The following is a 20,351-nucleotide window of genomic DNA, read 5'->3' as shown; positions in this document are numbered from 1 at the left end:
TTATTTATTTTTCTTCAGAACATGGAATTAAAGAAAAACAGAATGGAAATGGTTGTGGTAGAATTTGAAGTTATTTAGTTTGATTTATCCAGAGTGTTTGAGAAGTTTATGGTAACATACTATGTATATAAAGACATGTATATAGTATATTTATCTATGTAAAGTACTTCTGGGAGAATTTATATGAAATTGGCTACGCTGGTTGCCTCTGGGAAGTTCCTGGCGGTTTGTCAGGAGTGATAGGAAGACTTCATTGTATGTCATGATGTATTTGATTGTGAATGACAAAAAGTAAAATTGTTTTTATATAAAAGAACTGCTAGGGTTTTGTGTTCATCATAGTGACAGGGCTCCTTGTAGGCCGGAGGCAATGGGTTCATTTCCCACTGCTGAATGCAAACCAGATGCCTTTAGCCCTGGTGCCTTGTACCCTGCATGGTGCTCAGGCTGGAGCAAGAGGATTACTCAAGGTTTGATGGTAGCCTGGGCCACATACTAAACTCAAGACCAGCCTGAAAAAAAAAAAAAACTAAGAACTATTAGAAATAATAGTTATAAGGTTTTAAAAGGTATCATTCACAGAGCTGGAGAGATGCCTGAGGGATTAAGGGAACTTCCTTTTGTACAGAATCTGGGTTTCATTCCCAGCACCCAGTGACAGCTCACAACCATCTATTACTCCAGTTATAGGGTGTCTGAATTCTTCCTCTTATCTTCCAAGGACACCAAGCATGTGTAAACCGCTTTTGGGTGGGTTACTTAGTCTAGGGGTTGTAACCCACCCTGCAGTCAGTTATTCCAGGGTCACAGAGAGGCACTATCTGGAAGATAAATTGGGTAAGAGAGAAGAAGGAGGCTCAGTGGGGTTCTTGTCAAAGCCTCCGTTTATTAGAGATGGGGTACAGCTTATATCGGGTAAGGAGTTGGGGGGCGGGCACAGGGGCCTGGGCTCTTGCCGCGTGGTTCACGTTGGTCACATAGGCCAGGAGGTTACGTTCGGTCAGGTCACGTAGGCCAGGAAGTCACAACTAGGAGATGACACACCTAGTTCTCTAGATAGTTTGGAATATGGGGCAGGTTCCGCTAACAGATAGCTCTCCATTAACAGCCAATTTGGGTGTGGGGTAGGCTCTGTCAATAGAACGATTCCTAACACAATTGTGGGTGTGGGGTTCTCTGCAGACTCCCCAGGGTGATGGTTCCTGTAATGATTTTAGGAGGAAACAGCTCCTGACAAGCATGCACATGGTGCGTGTGCATATATTCATGCAGGCAAACACTCAGATTTTTACAGCAGTTTTATCTGCATCAAAGTGTAATACTATCTGTGTGTAATCTGCTCGGAGGCCAGGAGAGGTTGTCTGATCCCCTGAAACTAGTTACAAATGGTTGTGAGTAGCCCTGTGGGTTCTGGGACCAAGTCTGTTCCTTGGTGAGCCACCCGTCCAGCCTCCGTATCAGAATATTTTTATAATTTCTAATCTAAGCTTTGTTTAGCTTTTTTCTTTATCATTATCCATAACAGCTTGTAACCAACACTGTAAACAAAGACAAAACTTCCATAATCCATTTTTGGAGAACATGGGCATAGTTTTCTAAGCTACTTTGTGCTTGTTGGGTGCACTGATAATCTTATGGGGATTCAAAGAAAATTTAGAATTATGGTCAAGTCCTGACTGGAGTATTCTGTGAGGCTGAGTCAGCTCAGTCAGTCATCTTGTGATGTGGGATCGTCATATATCAATCTGTTGATTTCATTGGTTAAGCAATAAATAAACTGCTTAGCCCTGATAGGTTAAAACATAGGTGGGAGGAGTAAACAGAACAGAATGCTGGGAGGAAGAGGAAGTGAGCTCAGAGACGCCATGCTCCCCTCTCCCTGGCAGATGCGATAGCTCTGCTCTCTGAGGCACATGCGATGAAGCTCCTACCCAGGGTGGCCGTAGGCTAGAATCTATCTTCCCGGTAAGCGCACCTAGCAGTGCTACACAGATGATTAGAAATGGGCTAAATTAATATGTGAGAATTAGCCTAGAAGAGGCTAGATAGAAATGGGCCAAGCAGTGTTTAAATGAATACAGTTTGTGTGTTGTTATTTTGGGCATAAGCTAGCAAGCGGCCGGGGTGCTGGGGATGCAGCCCCGCAGCTCATATTACTACAATCATGAAGCTGTTCTGGTTGTAGAACTCAGAGGAAACTGCAACAGAGGTGCTCAGAATGAGTGTGTCCTGCTAGTCTTGGAAGCTTGGTCTACAAAGCAAGTTCCAGGACAACCAGGACTGTTAGAGAAACCCTGTCTCGGGTGGGGTTGGGGGGACAAAAAAAGTTTGTGTACAAAACTGAAAGGATTTTTTGTTTTCTTCATTTTTTTCGGGACAGAGTTTCTCTGTAGTACTGGCTATCCTGGAACTGGCTATCCTGGAACTCGCTTTGTAGACTCTGGTTGGCCTCGAAATCACAGTAATACCCCTGCCTCTGCTGGCATTAAAGGCGGGCGCCACCACCACCCAGCAGTAAATGTGCAATGTTGTATGTCTTTGTATATATCTTAAAAATTTTTATTATAAAAATGTTAAAATAACTTTAAGAGGATTAACTGTGCACCACACGTGGGTCTGTTCCTTCCATCAGAACTGAAGCCTGCAGTTTCTCCATGAAGTGACACTGCGCATGTGGTGTGGGGATCTTGGGGTTTTACGGGGGTGGGGGTGGGGGGGTAGGGGGAGTGGGGGGGTGAAGCAACTCTAGAGATGGAATAGTCCTTCTGCAGGTCAGTTCCATCAGTCCGATCTAACCCGACGCCTTAGGAGGTAGCGGCGGCTGTCAGCTCGCAGCGATCCTCCTGCCTCAGTCCACAGACTGATTGGCTCCTCTAATCGGACTGCAAAGGAGCCCCATTTCCTGGAGACTTGGTTTTCAGCGCCTAGGACGGCTAGGTGCAAAAGGTCCTCGGGCCGCCTTCTAGAATCCAACACGGGGGCAAGAGTCTCCCTGAGCGAGGAGAACGCGCAAGGACGCCAGGCACAGACGCTCCGGAAGGGGCACGCCCTCGCCAACCCTCCCGCGCTCCCGTCCGCCGGTCTCGCGTTACCTGCCCCACGATGCCTGCGCAGCGCCAGCCCCACCCTCAGCGTCACCTGGATGCGCTCCCCGCCCGCTTCCCGCGCACATGCGCACTGCGGGTCGCTTGCTGTGGGGTCACGTGCCGGGCGCGAGCCGCCGCCTCCTGGGCGGGCGCTTCCTGTGGCTGTCTCGACAGCCGCCCGGGGGCCGCGGGAAGCCTGGCGGTTCCGGGCTGTGGGAGGCCCTGTTTTGGTTCGGATCCGCCGCGAGGTATGCCACGTGCCCATCTCTCGGCGTGTGGAGTCTGGGGGCGGCCGGGGAGATAGAGGCCGCCTGGGCCGGGTCGGGCCTGGCAGTGGGAGGACGCGCGAGTGTGGGGAGCCCGGCGAGGACGCGCGTCTCCTGAGCTCCGACCAGCCTCCGGCACCCGAGCGACAGTGCAAAGCCTCATTCTCCCGAGCTGCTTCACCCCCCACATCCCGCCCCGGCTGACCCCTCGCTCTTCACCGGAGTCGAAATCTGACACTTGCAGTGACGAGCGCTTGGGCGCTCTCACCCAGGGAACCTCGCAGCTCTGTCGACTCCAGCTCCAGACGCGAGACCCCGTCTGAGTCTCAGTCCCCACGCCATCCCACGCTCCTTCGCAGGCTTGCCTGATGCTCAGGGCCAAAGTTTCCCGCCCTGTATCATCCCCCACTTCCCCGTGCACCTTTTGCAGCCCATGATGCTTCCCACTGCTGTCGGGATAACGCCCGAATACTTTTAGAGCCTTAAAGGTGTTTACTGTTCGCCCCTGGGTCATGTCTCCATTCTAGTCTTCTGGTTTAGTTCATGCTTCAGTAATGCTGGGCCTTCCTTTTCCTTGTGTAGACCAAGTCATTTCTCATCTTAGAACTGGTATCTGTTTGATTTGCTTGGAACTCTGCTCTTCCCCAGCCTCCAAACTTTATGACTCAGCACAGGCATCATCCTTTCTAAGATGCCTTTTTTGATGTCTTGGGTAAGGGCCCCTTCTGGCACCCATGGCTCCCGCAGTAGCCCTGTGATGGTCGTGTGCCCATGGGTCTGTTTCCTTGAAGACCCATGATGAGTCCTGGCGGGTCGTGCCACAGTACCCGTTGATCACTTGTGACATCTTTCAGAGGATCTGGATGCTGAGTCAGGCGCAGAGTGTCCACGGAAACTGGGACTATGAAAGCGCTCTGTGTCTGGGTTGCCTAGTGATTGGTACCCATTAGGCATGTACTGCGACGGAGCACTTGAGCCTAGCATTGCTTCCATCGATCTGTCCCCCATGTCCATCAGTCAGTTCAACAACTGTCATGTACACACTGTTGACAGTGGTACCCAGCCTTTCGTCCACTGCCACCTCTTGCCTCCGTTCTTTAGTTACAAAGTGGCATTTTACCTGAAGAAATTTGCTCCTTAATCACTGGTACCCCTGTTGGCCATGTCTCATCTACTCCAGTCGTCTCTTCAACTTTGCACCTAATAGGTATCTAGCCTGCCAAGATGCCAGGGTCAAGACCTCGGAACGGCCCTAAGACCAGAGGCCAGGGTGCTGCAACTGCTAAGCAGGTATGGACATGGCCTCTTAACTTGGGGTGGGGCTCTCTAGTCACCTGTAATGAATTGTGTCACCTGTGTGGTGTTCCTGTTAGTCCACAGAGGACAGGCAGTGCTTCTAAGTGGTGAAGTCCTTAGAGTTTAGTGACTAGAGCCTGACCTTTCTTGGGTTCCACTTGGCCATCCTGTTGTGGCCATACCACATAAATAACTTGAGAGTTAAGGAGCTACCGAGGCTTTGATTGTCCTGAGACCTAAGTGTTCACAGGTGACAACTTTGCTGGCTAGCTCTAGGATGCCAGGATTTTAGGGCTGTAGCCAATGGGAGTCAGTTGCTGCCCACCGACAGGGACAGACTCAAGTGAGCGGGTCTGAAGAAGGTATATCTTCTATGTGTTCTTCCTTTATTTCTTCTGGGTCTTCGTCTATTTTTATTGTCTTCTGGAGGCAGGTAGGTTAGGCTTGGTGGTCCACATTCAAAATCCCGGTACATTGGGGGCAGAGGTAGGAAGGTCATGAATTCAAGGTCAGTGTGGGCTTCAGGTTTCAGGTCAGCCTGGAGGCAAACATCATTATAGTTGTCAGCTGGAGACGTGGCTGAGTGGTTAAGCGCACTTGCTGTTTTTGCAGAAGAGGGGGATGGAGTTCCCTGCACCAAATGGATGGCTTACAACCACGTGTAATTCCCGTTCTAGGGGATGTAACACCCTCTTTTGGTCTCCATGGGCACTGCACCCATACTACACATCCATACATGTGGGCGAAAACCATCATACATATAAAAAGACTTAATAAATTAGAACAGACAGATAAAAAATCAGGTAAGAGGTGGGTTGGGGTAAAGTGCATAAATATCCAGAAAGTTTCAGCTATCACTGACCACTGGGGTAAACTAGTCCCTGTGTCGCCTGGAATATCAAGGTGGAGAGCGGGAGATGGGTCAGTGTTTAATAGGCACGTGCATCCTGTGAATGGATAGTGTGATGGTTGCATAACAATGGGAATGTATATTAGCATTTAACTTCACGCTTGACAATAGGTAAGGTGGCAGATTTCATGCTATGTGTTTACACAGTTAAATAAATGTGGTACACGTGTACAGTCCCCCAGGAAGAGTGTGAGTTCTAGGTTATACAATGAAAGCTTGTCTCAAGTTACCCCCTCTTCCCAAAAAAGATGAAGGGTGTTTGTGGTAGGATCTCAGGATGGTGAGAAGAACTAATATAAGTCATGAGTGACACTGTGTTGTGGCCACCAGCTGTTACTGTTAACTAGAACAGGGCACTGTTGTCTTACTGGTTTCTTTAAAAAAATTCTCCATGTTTCAACCTGTTTACCTATCTTCACATTGGGTCCCAGAGTGAGTGGGGATGGAACTCGGCCTTGAGAATCCTAGGCAAGTGCCCTTGTACTGAACTGTAATCTCAGCCCTATTTTTCTTTTGACACAAGTTCTCTCTCAAGTTGCCTAGGCTGACTTTGAGCTTACCATGTACTTCAGGCAGGTTTTGAACTCGTAGTCTTCCTGCCTCACCTCCTCCGGTGTTGGAATCAGAAGCATGAGCCCACTACACATAATTTTGTTAGGTGATTTTTTCTTTTCTGAGACAGGGTTTCTCTGTAGCTTTGGAGCCTGTCCTGAACTAGCTCTTGTAGACCAGGTTGGCCTTGAACTCAAAGAGATCCACCAGCCTCTGCCTCCCCAGTGCTGGGATTAAAGTCGTGCACCACCACTGCCCGGCTGTGATTTTTTTTTTTTTTTAAGATCTCAGTATAGCCCAGGTTATCCTTGAACCCCTGATCATCTTGCCTGCACCTCCCAGGTGCTGGAATTGCATGCATGTGCCACCATAACCTGACCCCATTATGTGAGTCTTCTTCTTTTTTTTTTCTTTTTCTTTTTTAAAGGCTGGCCTCGAACTCGTGATCCTTCTGCCTCTTTCAGCAAATCCTACCGGCGTGTGCCACCACAACCGGCTGTGTGAGTCTTTCTTGCTGTTTGTTTATTTTGTGGATGTGCGTGCGCCACCACAACCGGCTGTGTGAGTCTTTCTTGCTGTTTGTTTTGTGGATGTTCTTGGGTTCTAGCCTGGAACTCACTATGTAGACTAGATTGGTCCTGGACTTGGGATGGTTTTCCTGTCTTAACCCCTCATGTTCTGGTTCATTGTGTGATTTAAAAATTACCTCAGTGTATGTATGTGTGAATGTGTGCCACATGTGTGTATGTAAGTGTGAATGTGTGCCACATGTGTGTATGTAAGTGTGAATGTGTGCCACATGTGTGTATGTATGTGTGAATGTGTGCCACATGTGTGTATGTATGTTTGAATGTGTGCCACATGTACGTTGTTGCCGGCAACTGCGAGTCACCAGTGCGGTACCAGAGACTGAATACGAGTCTTGAAGAGGAAGAAGCACTCTAGTACTGAACCAATAATGATTTTTTGTTTGTTTGTTTGTTTGTTTGTTTTGTTTTGTTTTTTGTTTTTCGAGACAGGGATTCTCTGGTTTTGGATCCTGTCCTGTAACTAGCTCTTGTAGACCAGGCTGGTCTCGAACTCACAGAGATCCGCCTGCCTCTGCCTCCCGAGTGTTTTGAAAACCTTTCTCTGAGGCTGGAAACATGGCTTTTTTACTAAGAGCACTTGGGTATGGTTTCCAGCTCCCTCGGGGTAGCTTAAAACAATCTATAACTGGGGCCTGGAGAGATGGCTCAGTGGTTAAGAGCACTGCCTGCTCTTCCAAAGGTCCTGAGTTCAATTCCCAGCAACCACATGGTGGCTCACAACCACCTGTAATGAGATCTGGTGCCCTCTTCTGGCCTGTATACCTAATAAATAAATAAATCTTTAAAAAAAAAAAAACAATCTATAACTTAATTTCAGGGAATCTGGCTTCTGACTTACACTGGCACCAGACACATGGTACATCCATACATGCAGGCAAAACATTCTTACAAATAAAACTATAAAATCTCTATGCCAGGGAATGTATGCCTTTAATCCCAGCACTTGGGAGGCAGAGGCAGGCAGATCTCTGGGTTTGAGGCCAGCTTGGTCTACAAAGTGAGTTCCAGCACAGCCAGGGCTATACAGAGAGGCCCCGTCTTGAAAACACAAAATAAATAAACTCTTTAAAAAAAAAAAATCTCGGGCTGGAGAGATGGCTCAGTGGTTAAGAGCAGTGCCTGTTCTTCCAAAGGTCCTGAGTTCAATTCCCAGCAACCACATGGTGGCTCACAACCATCTGTAATGGGGTCTGGTGCCCTCTTCTGGCCTGAAGGCGTACACACAGACAGAATATTGTATACATAATAAATAAGTAAATATTTTTTAAAAAAATTCTCTCTGTGTTCTTAGCTGGGGCTTTTCATGGAGTTCAACACTGAAGACATGCTCCTGGGGGTGGATGAGACTGAAGATGACGGAGACCTGGAGGCTGAGCTGTTGGCTCTCACTGGGGCGACAGGGAGCACAAGCAGGAAGCCCGCACCCAAGGGGCATGGTGAGTTTTTGCCCCTGGGCCGGTGCAGGCCCATGGGGAAGAGAGAGGGTCCTTTGCTCATAGTCTGAAGGAGTCAGACAGCCAACTCCCCTAGTTCTTTTGATAATTACATCCTTCCTGTAGTCCAGCCACAGAGAGGTCAGTTATGTACCTGTATTTGGAGCTTCTTCCCCTCTTCGGACAAATCTGATTCTCAGCCTAACTCAGGTGACTAGTATTAGTCCTACATAGGAAGGACTGTGTATACAGTAGGGGCCATTAGCACAGAGATGGTGTACATAATAAACTGACAGAAATGATGTCAGTGAGTATGTGAAATCTCCTTTAGATATCAGAATAAGGGGTCTGAATATTCCTCTTAGCAGGAACCCTAGGAGGCAGCCTGTATGCCTTTGAGCTAAAGTCAGGGCATGACTGGGAAGGGCTCAGTATCCTAACCCTGCTTTTTTTAAGACAAGCCTGGGTTTGAATATTGCCACTTACTAAGATTGTGAATTTGAGGAAATGGATGTTGGTGCATCCTAATTTATTCAGTATAGAAAATGAGGATAATGTTGGCCAGGTGGTGGTGGCACACTCCTTTAATCCTAGCACTTGGGAGGCAGAGGCAGGGGAATCTGTGAGTTCGAGGCCAGGCTGGTCTACAGAGTTCCAGGACAGGCTACACAGAGAAACCCTATCTCAAAAAACAAACAAAAGGGAAGGAACAAGAAAATGAGGATAATGTTGCCCATCTTATAGAACTGTAAGTAGTAACTTGAGTGGATTTAAAACCATTTACAAATGTGCAAGACATGGCGGGGCAGTGTAGAACAGGTACATTGACCTGCAAGCAGACATGCAGGGAAAGGAGCAGCGTGTTACTTGGTGGGATCCCAGGAAGGCATGCAGAGCAAGAGTCATGAAAGAAGAGGCCCTTTCTGAGGGGGACTTCACTGTAGAAGGGATGGGGGATTTCTGCCTGGGGTGGCTACCAGTCCAGTGAACTAAAGATCCTTGGTCAATGTCCAGCACCTTACCTGAGTCACTCTCTTTCCTCAGCCCCCCTACCCATGGCCCACATTGAGAAGTTGGCAACAGACTGTATGCGAGATGTGGAGGAGGAGGAGGGAGAGGAAGAGGAAGGGCTGGAGGAGGATGCAGACCTGCTGGTGTGTTTGCCAGGCTGGTATCCAAGGATCAAGCTCTGGTGTGGTAGAGGAGAGAGCTATTGAGGGGCTGGGGTTTGTTCCTCTTTGTTAGACTTGAGTGAGCGCCCTTCCCTTCCCAGGCCTGGCCTCGTGGCTATACAGTAAGAGATTTGTCTCCTTTGACTTCTGGTCTGAGTGCTGCAGTTTGGAATTCTCTGTTTTTATCACAGTCTTCCTTGATTAGAGAGCTGTTGGTAAAGAGGACTGAGCTCAGGATTTCACTGACAGATACTGCTGGGGAAGCAGGTCCTTTAACTTTCTTCCAGACATGAGTGTGACCATGAGACACCCAAGTTCTTGGACTGTGTTTCCCCAGAGAGAGCTGCAGGAAGTCCTGGGTGTGGATGAAGAAACTGGGCTGCTAGATGGCAGTGAGGCAACAAGCCCAGACTTGTCTGAGGAGAGGGCACAGGACAACACTGAGCAACCTGCAGTGCAGACAGCCTTCCAACAGGCTTTACCTGCAGTGCCTCAGGTAGGTTTTACAGAAGGGCCCGCATGTGTCTTGGCCCCTGTGTGTCCATGGACAGTATGCATGTAGCATGGCTTACACAGCAGAGCTGCCCAGTAACTCTACCAGCTCCTCACACAGAAAGCCGGCATGAGGAACTGCCATAACTGGCAGGCTCCAAAGGCCTTTCTGTTCCAGCCACTTCTGGAAATCATTTCTTGGCCTCTACTGGTGAGGGGAGCCTCTGTTTCCCTGATATAATGTCTGGCTTCTCTTGTGGACTTTGTTTCATACTCTGGGGGTTTAGGCACCTCTTTCTCCCGGAGTCCCAGAGATCCGTCTTCTGGGGTAGCTTCCTCACAGGGAGAGAATGGCAAGGGCCTAGCTGGCTATGGAGTGGCCCAGCCCTGAGCTGAAGTATCTACAGGCTGGAGGGCCTCGGGGGCTGCAGGCTTTGCTGGAGGAACGGATCCATAACTACCGGGAGGCCGCAGCCAGTGCCAAGGAGGCCGGTGAAGCTGCCAAAGTCCGGCGCTGTGATCGGGGCCTGAAGGTGAGTCAGGCCGTGGGTGAGGTGACAGTAAAGGAAGGGCCATTCACAGGTGTGCTCAACATGCTGGGTCACTGGCTTGTCCTCCAGTAAGCCCCAGGTAGCCACTTGGGCTACTTGTATAATTCTTTCCCTCAGACTTTGGAGTCCCAGCTTGCCACTGTGAGGAAAGGCGGGAAGATCAGTGAGGATGAGATTCCACCTCCAGTGGCCTTGGGTAAAAGGCCCCCACCCCACCAGGAAATAGCCAACAGGAGCCCTGAGGCAGACTCCCCAGCTTCGTGTGCCAAGGAACCAGGTATCTGAAGATATCCTATTCTGGTTCCCATAGCCTGCCTACCCGGGTCACCTGCCTCCCTGTCGCTCCAAGAATTCGTAGACCAGCAAGACTTGGGGTGGGGTTGATTCTGGAACTTCCTCTTTTGACCCTCTAGCCAAATTCTCTGGGGTTCTTTTGTTTTATGTAGAGCACCTTTTCCAACCTGAGCCCAGCCTCCCAGGCAGCTCTACCATTGCTCCTCTGCCCGTTGCAGACCCAGCCCCACAGGCCCTGTTGTTAGCCCGACAGAGAGAGTACAAAGTAGCTGCTCTCAATGCCAAACGGGCTGGAGATCTAGATCGTGCCCGGGAGCTCATGAGGATTGGGAAGGTACGATGACCTGCCTTCATACCGTTGATGGGGATGCAGAGGCTGAGAGGAACCAGACAGTACCCGGGGGATTACTGCTGCAAATGCTCGCTCTGTGTGAGTTCTGAGGATCTGTACTCAGGGTGTTAGACTTGTGCAGCAAATGTTTTACCGACTAAGCCATTTTCTCAGCCCTAAGGATTTCCCCTTTTTCTTTTTTTGTAGGTAAGACTTCCTGTGTAGTCACTGGCTGTCTTGAACTCAACATCTCCTTGCTTCAGCCACTGGAACACTAGTAATTACAGACATGCGCCATCCTAGTCAACTTGCCTTTCTGACATACAATGAAAACTGTACTTTTAAAGTAAGTATATTTAAAGTATAAAATTTTTTCAAGAGAGGGTTTCTCTGTGTAACAGTCCTGGCTGTCCCGGAATTCACTTTGTAAATCAGAGTTGGCCTCAAACTCACGGAGATCCGCCTGCCTCTGCCTCCCAAATGCTAGGATTAAAGGCGTGCACCACCACTGCCCAGCAAAATTTAAGTTTTATTATAAAAATAAACACTTGAAATTTTCACTACAATCAAGATAGTCAAATCTCTTCCACGCCTGTAAATTGTCCTGTAGGTCTAGTTTCGAGATGTAAGGGAGGAACAGGTGGTGACACTCACTTAGCTTTCCTTTAGTTAAGACACTAAGCTGAAGCATGAATAATAAAAACCCAGAGACAGATATTGGGGTTCAACCCGAAGATCAGAAAAGCAAAGCAGTCAGCCACGGGCTTTTATCTCTACCTCAGACCAAAAATGGGCGAGATCCTGTCTCCACAAACCCTGAAGACTACACCCCACTGAGTTCCTGTCTCTTCTCCCTTATATTCTTCTTCACTCAGCCATATCACTCCGGTCTCAACCTCCGTAGTGCTGGGATCACCCGTGTGTGAGCTGTTTCTCTTTTAGACAAATTCAATCTTGTACAGCCCAGGGTGGCCTTGAACTAACAGAGATCTATCTGGATCTGTTTCCTCGGTCCTAGGATTAAAGGTGAATGTCACCACTCCCTGGCCTGTATGGCTGACAAGTATGGCTGCTTTGCCCTCTGATCTTCAGGAAAGCTTTACTTATTAAAACACAAATAATATAGGACTAATATGAGCAGAATGATTTCTTGATTCCTTCCTTCCTTGTCTCACTATGAACCCTGGCTAGCTTGGAACTTTCTACGTAGATCAAGCTGGCTTTAAACTCATAGGAGAATTGCCTGCCTCTGCCTCCTGAGTGCTGGGACTGAAAGAACGCACCACCACACCTGGCACATTTTCCATTGAGTCAAGCTCCCCACCCTTGCTTTTTTTCTTTTCAACAGGAATTTCCCATTTTATAGATTGGGTTCTATAATAATACATGAACTTAGGTTAAATCCTTATCCAATCAACTCTCCACTACAACACATTTCATCTAAGGTTACCCACCATATCTTTTTCTCTCTAAAACTAAAAATGCAGTCTTAGCCAGACATGGTGGTGCAAGCCTATAATCACAGCACCTGAAGACAGCAAGATGACAACAACGTTTATATGGTCAGTTCCAGGCCAGTTGTTGCTATATGGTCAAGACTATCAGAAAAACAAAACAAAGCAAGAACACTGGCTACCTCCAACCCTGAAGGGTGCTTCATGGATTGTCCTCACGGGATGGGAGGCAGGATGATAAACAAGACGTTTAAGGGATTGAATGTTCACATTCTTTTTTTCTGTTTCATAGCCTAAGCTCATCAGTGTGAGAAAAGGTACTCCACCTATAAGACCTGTGATAATATATTCGGAAGAAGAAACGTTTTCTCTAGCTATTCCCTTCCAACGTCCTACCCCGGAAACATTCCCTGCTTCTACCTCATTCCCTCTCCGGTACAAAGTGTGATAGAAGGACATTTTAAGAAAACCCTTCAGTGTTTTTTAGTATGTACTTGTGTTTGCATGGGAGGTAAAAGGTGACTCCATAGCAGACCCATGTCTCATACCTGTAGCCGGGGTAAAATGATGTCACAGACCCTCTCACTGTGCAGAAGGTCATCGATGAACTCATCCACGTGCAGCAGTTCAAACTCTGCAAGGCAAAACAATCAGTTCAAGCAACCTGGAAATGATAGACCTGGGTAACCAAAACGTCAAAGAATCATTAAACTTTCCATGAAGCACCCTACATGCCCACACCTCTTTATTTCCTTATCCTGGAGACGGGGACTGAACCTGGGGTCCTGTGCTTACCTAGCCAGTGCTCTGCCACTGAGCTAAATGCCCAACCTCTTTAAACATTTTTCATTGTTTATTATTTATTTACTGCGTGTGCATGCTCTTGCACAGTACATGTGTGGAGGTTAGAGGAAAACTGAGTCGTTCTCTCCGTCAATCATCGGGGTCCCAGGCTTAAGTCAGACTCGACAGGAGATGTCAGCCCAATCAAGCCTCTTTAGAAACAAGGAACTAAGAGATGAATAAGGCTGTTCCAATAATAAAAGATCAGCTCTGGGTATAGTTCAGTGGTAAGGAACTTGCCTTGTATATATGAAGTTCTAGGTTCAATTCCTATCAAACACCACAAAACAAAACAAAACGAACTGGAGACACAAACATTAAAGCACAAATAGTGCTTTATGAATTATGTAGGATAACACTGAATAGATAAGTCAAGATTATATATCCAAAGTTAACACTAATAAGTCACTTAGTTGTAATTTCTCCCATTAACCCACAATATCCCCGAATATATAATATTTCTATTTTAGGGGTCCATGGTGTAGCCCAGCAGATAAAAGCACTTGCCACACAAGCCTGATCATCTGAGTTTGATCCCAGGAACCACAGTGGAAAAATAGGTCCAATTCTTAGATTTATCTTTTGACTTCAACACATGCACCATAGCACATGAACTTATTACAAACACAAACACAGACACACACAAGAAATAAAATATTAAAACAAAGAATATTTCATTTTTCACAGCACAAAAAGGACACGTTTTTTAGAATCCTTCCTGCTATTATCTTAGTTTTATAGTTCTCAACAAGTGACTTTGCAGACCTCTATTACCCTACTGAAAGGAAGTCTAGTTGTGTCCATTAGGGAAGGTACAGGGACGCTGCCTACATATCGTCATGTGCCTAAAATGTCAAGGCTTTGAGAAATCCCATCTTAGTTTACCACAATATAAGGAATTCGTTCAAAAATGACCACAGTCATATCCACCTGTTCACCATGTTGCTTCCAGTGCCTGGCATAACATCAATTCTCAATACACATTAGTTCAGTGAAGAAATATGATAAACAAGTTTAAAGTGCAATACAGATTGAGAAGGCCTAAGACAAAACAACTAAATCCTTAATGATTCTTAAGTCTGAAACTTTTTGAACATGGGCATGAAACTCACTACGTTTTGGATTTTGAAGAATTTGAGGTTTCTGACAGTTTATACAACTATTGCAAAATCTAAAATGCACTGAAGCCTACAACACTCTGGCTCTAAGTCATTTTGAATAAGGAATATTCAACTCACATTAAATTTCAATCTTCTATATTCCTAAGAAGAAAGGTGTGTCTCCAATTAAGAGGTTCTGTTTGTATTACCACAAACCCTTTCTTAACATAGAAGGTGTATCTCTGAGGGCAAGGCCTGGAGCTCAGTGGCAGAACACAGATCTCACATGCATGATGAGGTTCAGTTCTCCAATACGCCCCCCCCCACCCCCCCGCCAAATAAAGACAGGCATGGTCACGCACACCTGTAATTCCCATATTCAGGAGGCAGAGACCAGAGAATCAGAAGTTTGAAGTCCTCCTTAGCTACACAGTGTTGAAGGTCCACTTGGGCCACATGCCCTCAAGACAAGACAAAACAAAACCAGGGTGTATGTATAAAACATATAGAGATGTCTCTGTCCTTGGATAAGCTTAGTATTTTCAGTGGAGTACCTACATGAACAACACAGGTCCATTTAGTCTACAAAGTATAACATCGAGTAGCCTACAGGGGAAAAAGTGAAGCTGTGGTATTTGGAAAATGACTTTGGGCAGGCTAAGTCAGGTTTTATAGAGAGACCAATTTGAAGCTTCTAGACCTTGTGGATGGAGTAGGTGTGGAAGGTCAATCTGACGGGAAAGGGAGGCAGTCATGTGTCCAGTGAGGGAGACGGAGACAGCAATGATGCAGATGAAGAGGAACATTCGGTGTTTGTGAAAACGAGTGGAGACACAGAATACAAGTGCCCGAGGAAAATAGTCTAGAGACTTGTATCATACTCACCCCCATTTCGGTTCTGGCTTTTGATTTTTCGATAGTCATTGTATAAAGGCTCCAAGTACTTGTAGCAATCAATTGCAGTTCCTGTCAGCCTCATGTAAAGTGCCCCCAACATCCGGACATACCTAACAGAGAGAGGACATTGAAACAACAGGCCAGCCTAAGAGTTTCTGAGTTCTATAACTAACTTTTCTCATGACAATATTAGATAAAAGTATTCTGGTTTGTTTTTCTTGTTATCAGATAATAAAGCCATAATTTCTGGGTGGTGGTGGCGCATACCTTTAATCCCAGTACTCAAGAGGCATAGGCAGGCAGATCTCTATGAGTCTGAGGTCATCCTGGTCTACAGAGTGAGTTCCAGGACAGCCAGGGTTGTTACACAGAGAAACCCTGCCTCGAAAACAAAACAAACAAACGAACAAAAAGCCATAATTTTGAAGGTAGCATAGAAGAGATGATGGCTAAAATATGGAAACCCAATGAACTTCCTAATCAATTACTAGCTGTGGAGATTGGTATATGTTGCTCAACTTTCAGATATATCATGTGTAAAACTTCACTGAATTACAAAATTGGCCTAAGATTCCAAAAAGATAATAAATTTAGCAACAAAGTTTTTTTTTGTTTTTTTTTTTTGTTTTTTTTTTTTGCTTTTTCGAGACAGGGTTTCTCTGTGGTTTTGGAGCCTGTCCTGGAACTAGCTCTTGTAGACCAGGCTGGTCTCGAACTCACAGAGATCCGCCTACCTCTGCCACCTGAGTGCTGGGATTAAAGGCGTGCGCCACCACCGCCCGGCAACACAAAGTATTATATACATTTTATAACAATGTTAAAACAAGCATATATTGCTATAAATGTAGGTTCTGGAAAAAGGTCAAAGTTATAGAAGTTAAAATTCTGATTTCGTATATTACTTTGATTGCAGACATGTAACTTGTTTTCTCAACTTCTATAATGGAGAAGCTATAGGCTAACTAACTGCCTTGGTGCCATAAACAAACGTAAGGGAACTATATTAGGACACGAGCATGTTAAGTCCTTACAGCATAAGCTATTTTTCTAGTTATATTTTTTTTTCCTTATCTCATGTTCCGAATCCTTACTCAAATCTCCATTTGAAATTCAAGCTTCATCACGGAAGAGCAGTATATAAAGAATATGCATTCTGACACGAGTTGTACCTGCGACCCAGCACTCGGGAGGCAGAGGACAGAGAACTGCCATAAATACAAGGTCAGTCAGGATACACCGTGAGGCACTATCTCAGTTAAAGAACAAACCCACAGCCCTGCATTTGTTCTACTACCAAGCTGTACCTCAGCCCCAGACCTGCCACTTAACTGTTGCCCATCCTTAGGCAAACCACTTACCATCTCTCTGGGCCTTGGCTTCTTCCCATGTAAAATGTCATCATATTTTTAAAGCAATAGTGTGAACACAAAATGAATCACTTTCTATAAAGCCCCTAAAACAAATCATGGTACATGATCAGCTATTATTCCTGGCTCTAAACGCTGAGAGAACGGATACTATGGAGCAGCTAATTTTCTTTGCCATGCATCTGTAAGCTTAACAAATTAAAGGTCTCAGTCAACAGGTGCCAATGTCTGGATAAGACACAGATCTAACCCGTTAACGAAAATCCTCTGTCGTGTGACCCCCTCATCTATTGTCTACCAACATTTTTTTGAGATAGTGTGTGTGTGTGTGTGTGTGTACATGTACATATATTTGTGTATATTTATGTCATTTGTGAAATGATTTTGGGGGAAGGGGAAGCTACCAAGACTGATGAAAGCAGAAGGTTTATGGAACCACGACAGTCAAAATACTAGTTCAAGGGCAAAAGCCTGCAATGACACACACAACACTCAGGCAGCTAACAAAGCCCAATTCTGAACCACTGAGAATTTTATACTAGCCCACATTGTACTCACTTGAAATCTTCATTTTTTATGAACTCAACAATGATGTCTTTCTCAGGTTGAATCTGAAGCATCTTCAAGGTTAAACAGAGGAAAGGAGTTGGCTTTATGTTTCCACCATAGACACCACCCACAAACCTTAACTCCATGGCTTTGTCCACTACAAGTTCAGCTGAAATAACCAAACACAAATAGAGACATCTTAGATATAATATAGATCTTAGCTTTTCTTGGTTGGAAGGTGAAAACGGTTAAAGGTTTAGGGCTCCTACATAGTCAGCAAGAAAGTAATATTAGGAGAACAATCCTTTATCAAACAAATCGTGGAGAAAAGCGCCTGTCATTACCCCCAGATGCTGCGCGGTGGTGCCGCACGCCTTTAAACGAGAGGCAGCGGCAGGTGGATCTCTGAGTTCGAGGCCAGCCTGGAATGTCTCAAAGAACCTAACGAAACCCTTCAGCATCAAGAAAGACCCTGTCAAATTTGTCTGTGTCCTGTCTAGTGCAAGTCTAGGCACAGAGCAGTTTATGTGAAGGGCTGACATACTCTTCTCCAGTTCTAGCACCCGAAGGTCTATCGTTCCTCACTGAGTCAAAAGAAACCAGCCGCAAGCCGAGACGCGGGTCGCGCGTGGTCACTCACCCGTAAGTCCAAAGCACTCTTCTTTCCAGTACTTTGATTCATAGATTCGCGTCCGAATGATCTTCTCCACCAGATACTGAGGGTTGGTGCCATGGATGCTGTGCGCATCCTTGACCGTACGGTTCGCCATTTTAGAACGCTTTCAATTCTATTTCCGTCGGCTTCTTCAATACGTCACATCCAGGTTTCAAAAAGACATCCGGCGGCTGGGGAAGCGCTTCCAACAGCAGAAAGCCAACAGCTTGGAACCGGAAAGTGCGGCGGAGAACAATTCCTCGGGACTGCGCACGGCTGGCGTCAGAGATGGCGGAAGCACGTCATGAGCCCTTGGTGGGCGTGGCGAGGTGGTTGGGACCGCCAATCGGAATCAGGTTGTGGGCGGGGTTACGGCTAGTGGCGCGAAAACTTTCCAGTCCTCCCTCGGCGCGCGCCGGGCTTATGTGGTGTGGCCGGCTGTGCGCGGGGAAGACTAGCTCGGCCTGCGTGCAGCTCCCCGAGGATCTGAACTGGAAGCAGTGGGAAGTGCAGGGGAGCGGACAGACCTGGCAAGCTTCGGCGTGGTGAGTGCGGCTCCCGGCCTGCCGGGCGTTCTCCACAGTCTCACTGATTTCTTTCCCTACACGTGCACCAAGAGCCTGTTAAGTGGCGGGCACTGTCCTCAGCGAACAGACCCTTCTTGCCCCACCGAGGTCCTGGAATACTTCCTGCTTTGCGGGAGCAGGAAGCCCACTGCGGAGAAGTGGGTGTGGCCTGTCCTCTAGCGCCTAAGAGTTTGGCTTTCCACGTGCCCTGCCTCCGCTTAACACTCGCGTCCATTTCCCTGGAACGGGAGCTGACGCTGTTATCCGCTTTACCAATTAGTGACTGCGTCCAGAGAGAGACTTTCTGTAAGTTACCTCTTGTGACTTGAGCGTCCCGGCCTTCTCAGGACTCCTCCAAATGGTGGGCTTTCAACCCAATCACAGAAGAGGTCTGATGGTCCGCTTTCTACTTTGTAAGGGTCTAGCTTAGAGCCGAATGCCCTTCTCTTGTAACAATTGTTGAAAGTGGGGTTCCTAAGGCTTGAGATGCGAGATTCCTGCTCAGGATTAGTACGGGTAAAACTGCAGTGATAAGGCCATTTTAGTTGTCCTTAGAAGTCGAATGATTATACTTTCTTTGCCTATTTTGGTTTTTTTGAGACAGGATTTCACTGTTGCTCTGACTGACCTGGAACTAACTGGTAGACCAAGCTGGCCTTGATCTCAGAGCTCGCCTTCCTCTGCCTCCAGAGTGCTAGGATTAATGGCATGCACCACCACCAACCCCCGGCTTAATTTTTTAAAAGCTTTATTAGAGGGCAATGTTTGGATGTTGGGAGATTTCTGAATTCTGTGAAATTGAGTTCAGTGTTTTGCATTGAGCTGTGAATTACACAACTTCAAGAAAGCAGCATCATCAGATTTAGGATCACAAGCTGTGCCCTAACAAGCCAACTTCTGCCGCTCGTCCTCAACATTCCAGTTAAAAGAGCCAAATTAGGATCTGCAAATTGATACATTCAATATTGCCCCTTGACATTAAGCTAGAACCCAGGAACTCAAGAGTTTGGAAGGAGAAAACCTGCTTCTGTCAGTTGTCCTCTGCCTCCACATGTGTGCTGTGGCACTGGGTAAACACACACACAAAATTAAAAAAAAAAATCTTTCTCTTGAGACAGTGTTTCTCTGTATAACAGGCCTGAGTGATCTGGAACTCAGTTTTAGACCAGGCTGGCCTCGAAGAGATTCATCTGTCTCTGCCTCCTGGATGCTGGGCTTAAAGGTGTGTGTCGCTGCCACCTAACAAAAAAAATTTTTTTCCTCTGAGACAGGGTTTCTCTGTGTAGCTTTATACCCTGTCCTGCAACTATCTCTGTAGACCAGGCTGGCCTGGAACTCACAGAGATCCTCCTGCTTCTGCCTCCCAAGTGCTGGGATTAAAGGCATGTGCCACTATCACCCACTAATAAATGTTTTAAAGGCCAAGTTAATAGTGAAAAGCAGAAAAAAGATTTCTTCAGTATTGCCACATTGGAGAGAGAGAGAGATCCAGTGGCCCGGTCCTGTCTCATTCCATAGTCTTGATCCTGATGTGAGGGTAAGATTTAAAAGGCAAGAAACTGGGCGGTGGTGGCGCACGCCTTTAATCCCAGCACTTGGGAGACAGAGGCAGGCGGATCTCTGTGAGTTCGAGACCAGCCTGGTCTACAAGACCCTGTCTCCAAAAGCAAAAACAAAGCAGGCAGGAGATGTACCTTAACTAAGCAGTCTGCCAAAGGTGCGCTCCCCACATTTGCCTCTGACAAGTCCCTGCTCCTGTTTCCCCTAGCTTCATTCAGTCTTCCACAGGTGGAATTTCTGGGGCAACTCAAATTTTAGGATAGACGTGGTTTGTCATGTATTGCTTTCCCACCTTATTACTGATAATCTTAGAACAGTGCTTAGCACATAGGCTTCAAGTACTAATGATTGAATAGAAAAGATACTCTTGTCTCCATTTTGTGGGTT

General features: G+C 46.6%; 2 protein-coding genes across 6 annotated transcripts; one reads left to right on the top strand and one right to left on the bottom strand.

Annotated features, from left to right (window-relative positions):
• Positions 1–3,204: 3,204 nt before the first annotated feature.
• On the top strand, positions 3,205–13,037 carry LOC121448052 (coiled-coil and C2 domain-containing protein 1B-like). Of its 4 annotated transcripts, none has more exons than XM_041651663.1 (10): positions 3,205–3,334; positions 4,560–4,642; positions 7,992–8,136; positions 9,178–9,287; positions 9,643–9,801; positions 10,205–10,330; positions 10,466–10,625; positions 10,861–10,976; positions 11,181–11,319; positions 12,720–13,037. In XM_041651663.1, exons 2-9 carry the CDS (start codon positions 4,577–4,579, stop codon positions 11,196–11,198), a joined length of 900 nt encoding a protein of 299 aa, XP_041507597.1. In that variant the 5' UTR covers positions 3,205–3,334; positions 4,560–4,576; the 3' UTR covers positions 11,199–11,319; positions 12,720–13,037. The 4 variants fall into 4 exon arrangements, with proteins under 4 accessions (XP_041507597.1, XP_041507595.1, XP_041507596.1 ...); XM_041651661.1 differs by having other exon boundaries at positions 10,795–10,976; XM_041651662.1 differs by having other exon boundaries at positions 10,795–11,072.
• LOC121448054 (pre-mRNA-splicing factor 38A-like) lies at positions 4,849–18,077 on the bottom strand. Of its 2 annotated transcripts, none has more exons than XM_041651666.1 (5): positions 17,824–18,077; positions 17,193–17,352; positions 15,256–15,377; positions 12,976–13,061; positions 4,849–5,186 (listed from the first exon to the last, which is right to left on the bottom strand). In XM_041651666.1, exons 1-5 carry the CDS (start codon positions 17,951–17,953, stop codon positions 4,959–4,961), a joined length of 726 nt encoding a protein of 241 aa, XP_041507600.1. In that variant the 5' UTR covers positions 17,954–18,077; the 3' UTR covers positions 4,849–4,958. The 2 variants fall into 2 exon arrangements, with proteins under 2 accessions (XP_041507600.1, XP_041507601.1); XM_041651667.1 differs by lacking the exon at positions 4,849–5,186 and adding an exon at positions 8,442–9,514 and having other exon boundaries at positions 17,824–18,072.
• Positions 18,078–20,351: the final 2,274 nt, after the last annotated feature.

Source organism: Microtus oregoni, unplaced genomic scaffold (genome assembly GCF_018167655.1).
Source record: "Microtus oregoni isolate MIOR12 unplaced genomic scaffold, Mior012 000005F_ref0000423, whole genome shotgun sequence".
In the NCBI taxonomy this organism is placed as follows: domain Eukaryota; kingdom Metazoa; phylum Chordata; class Mammalia; order Rodentia; family Cricetidae; genus Microtus; species Microtus oregoni.
Note: the sequence above shows the minus strand (reverse complement) of the source record. Positions and strands in the feature narration are given on the sequence as shown.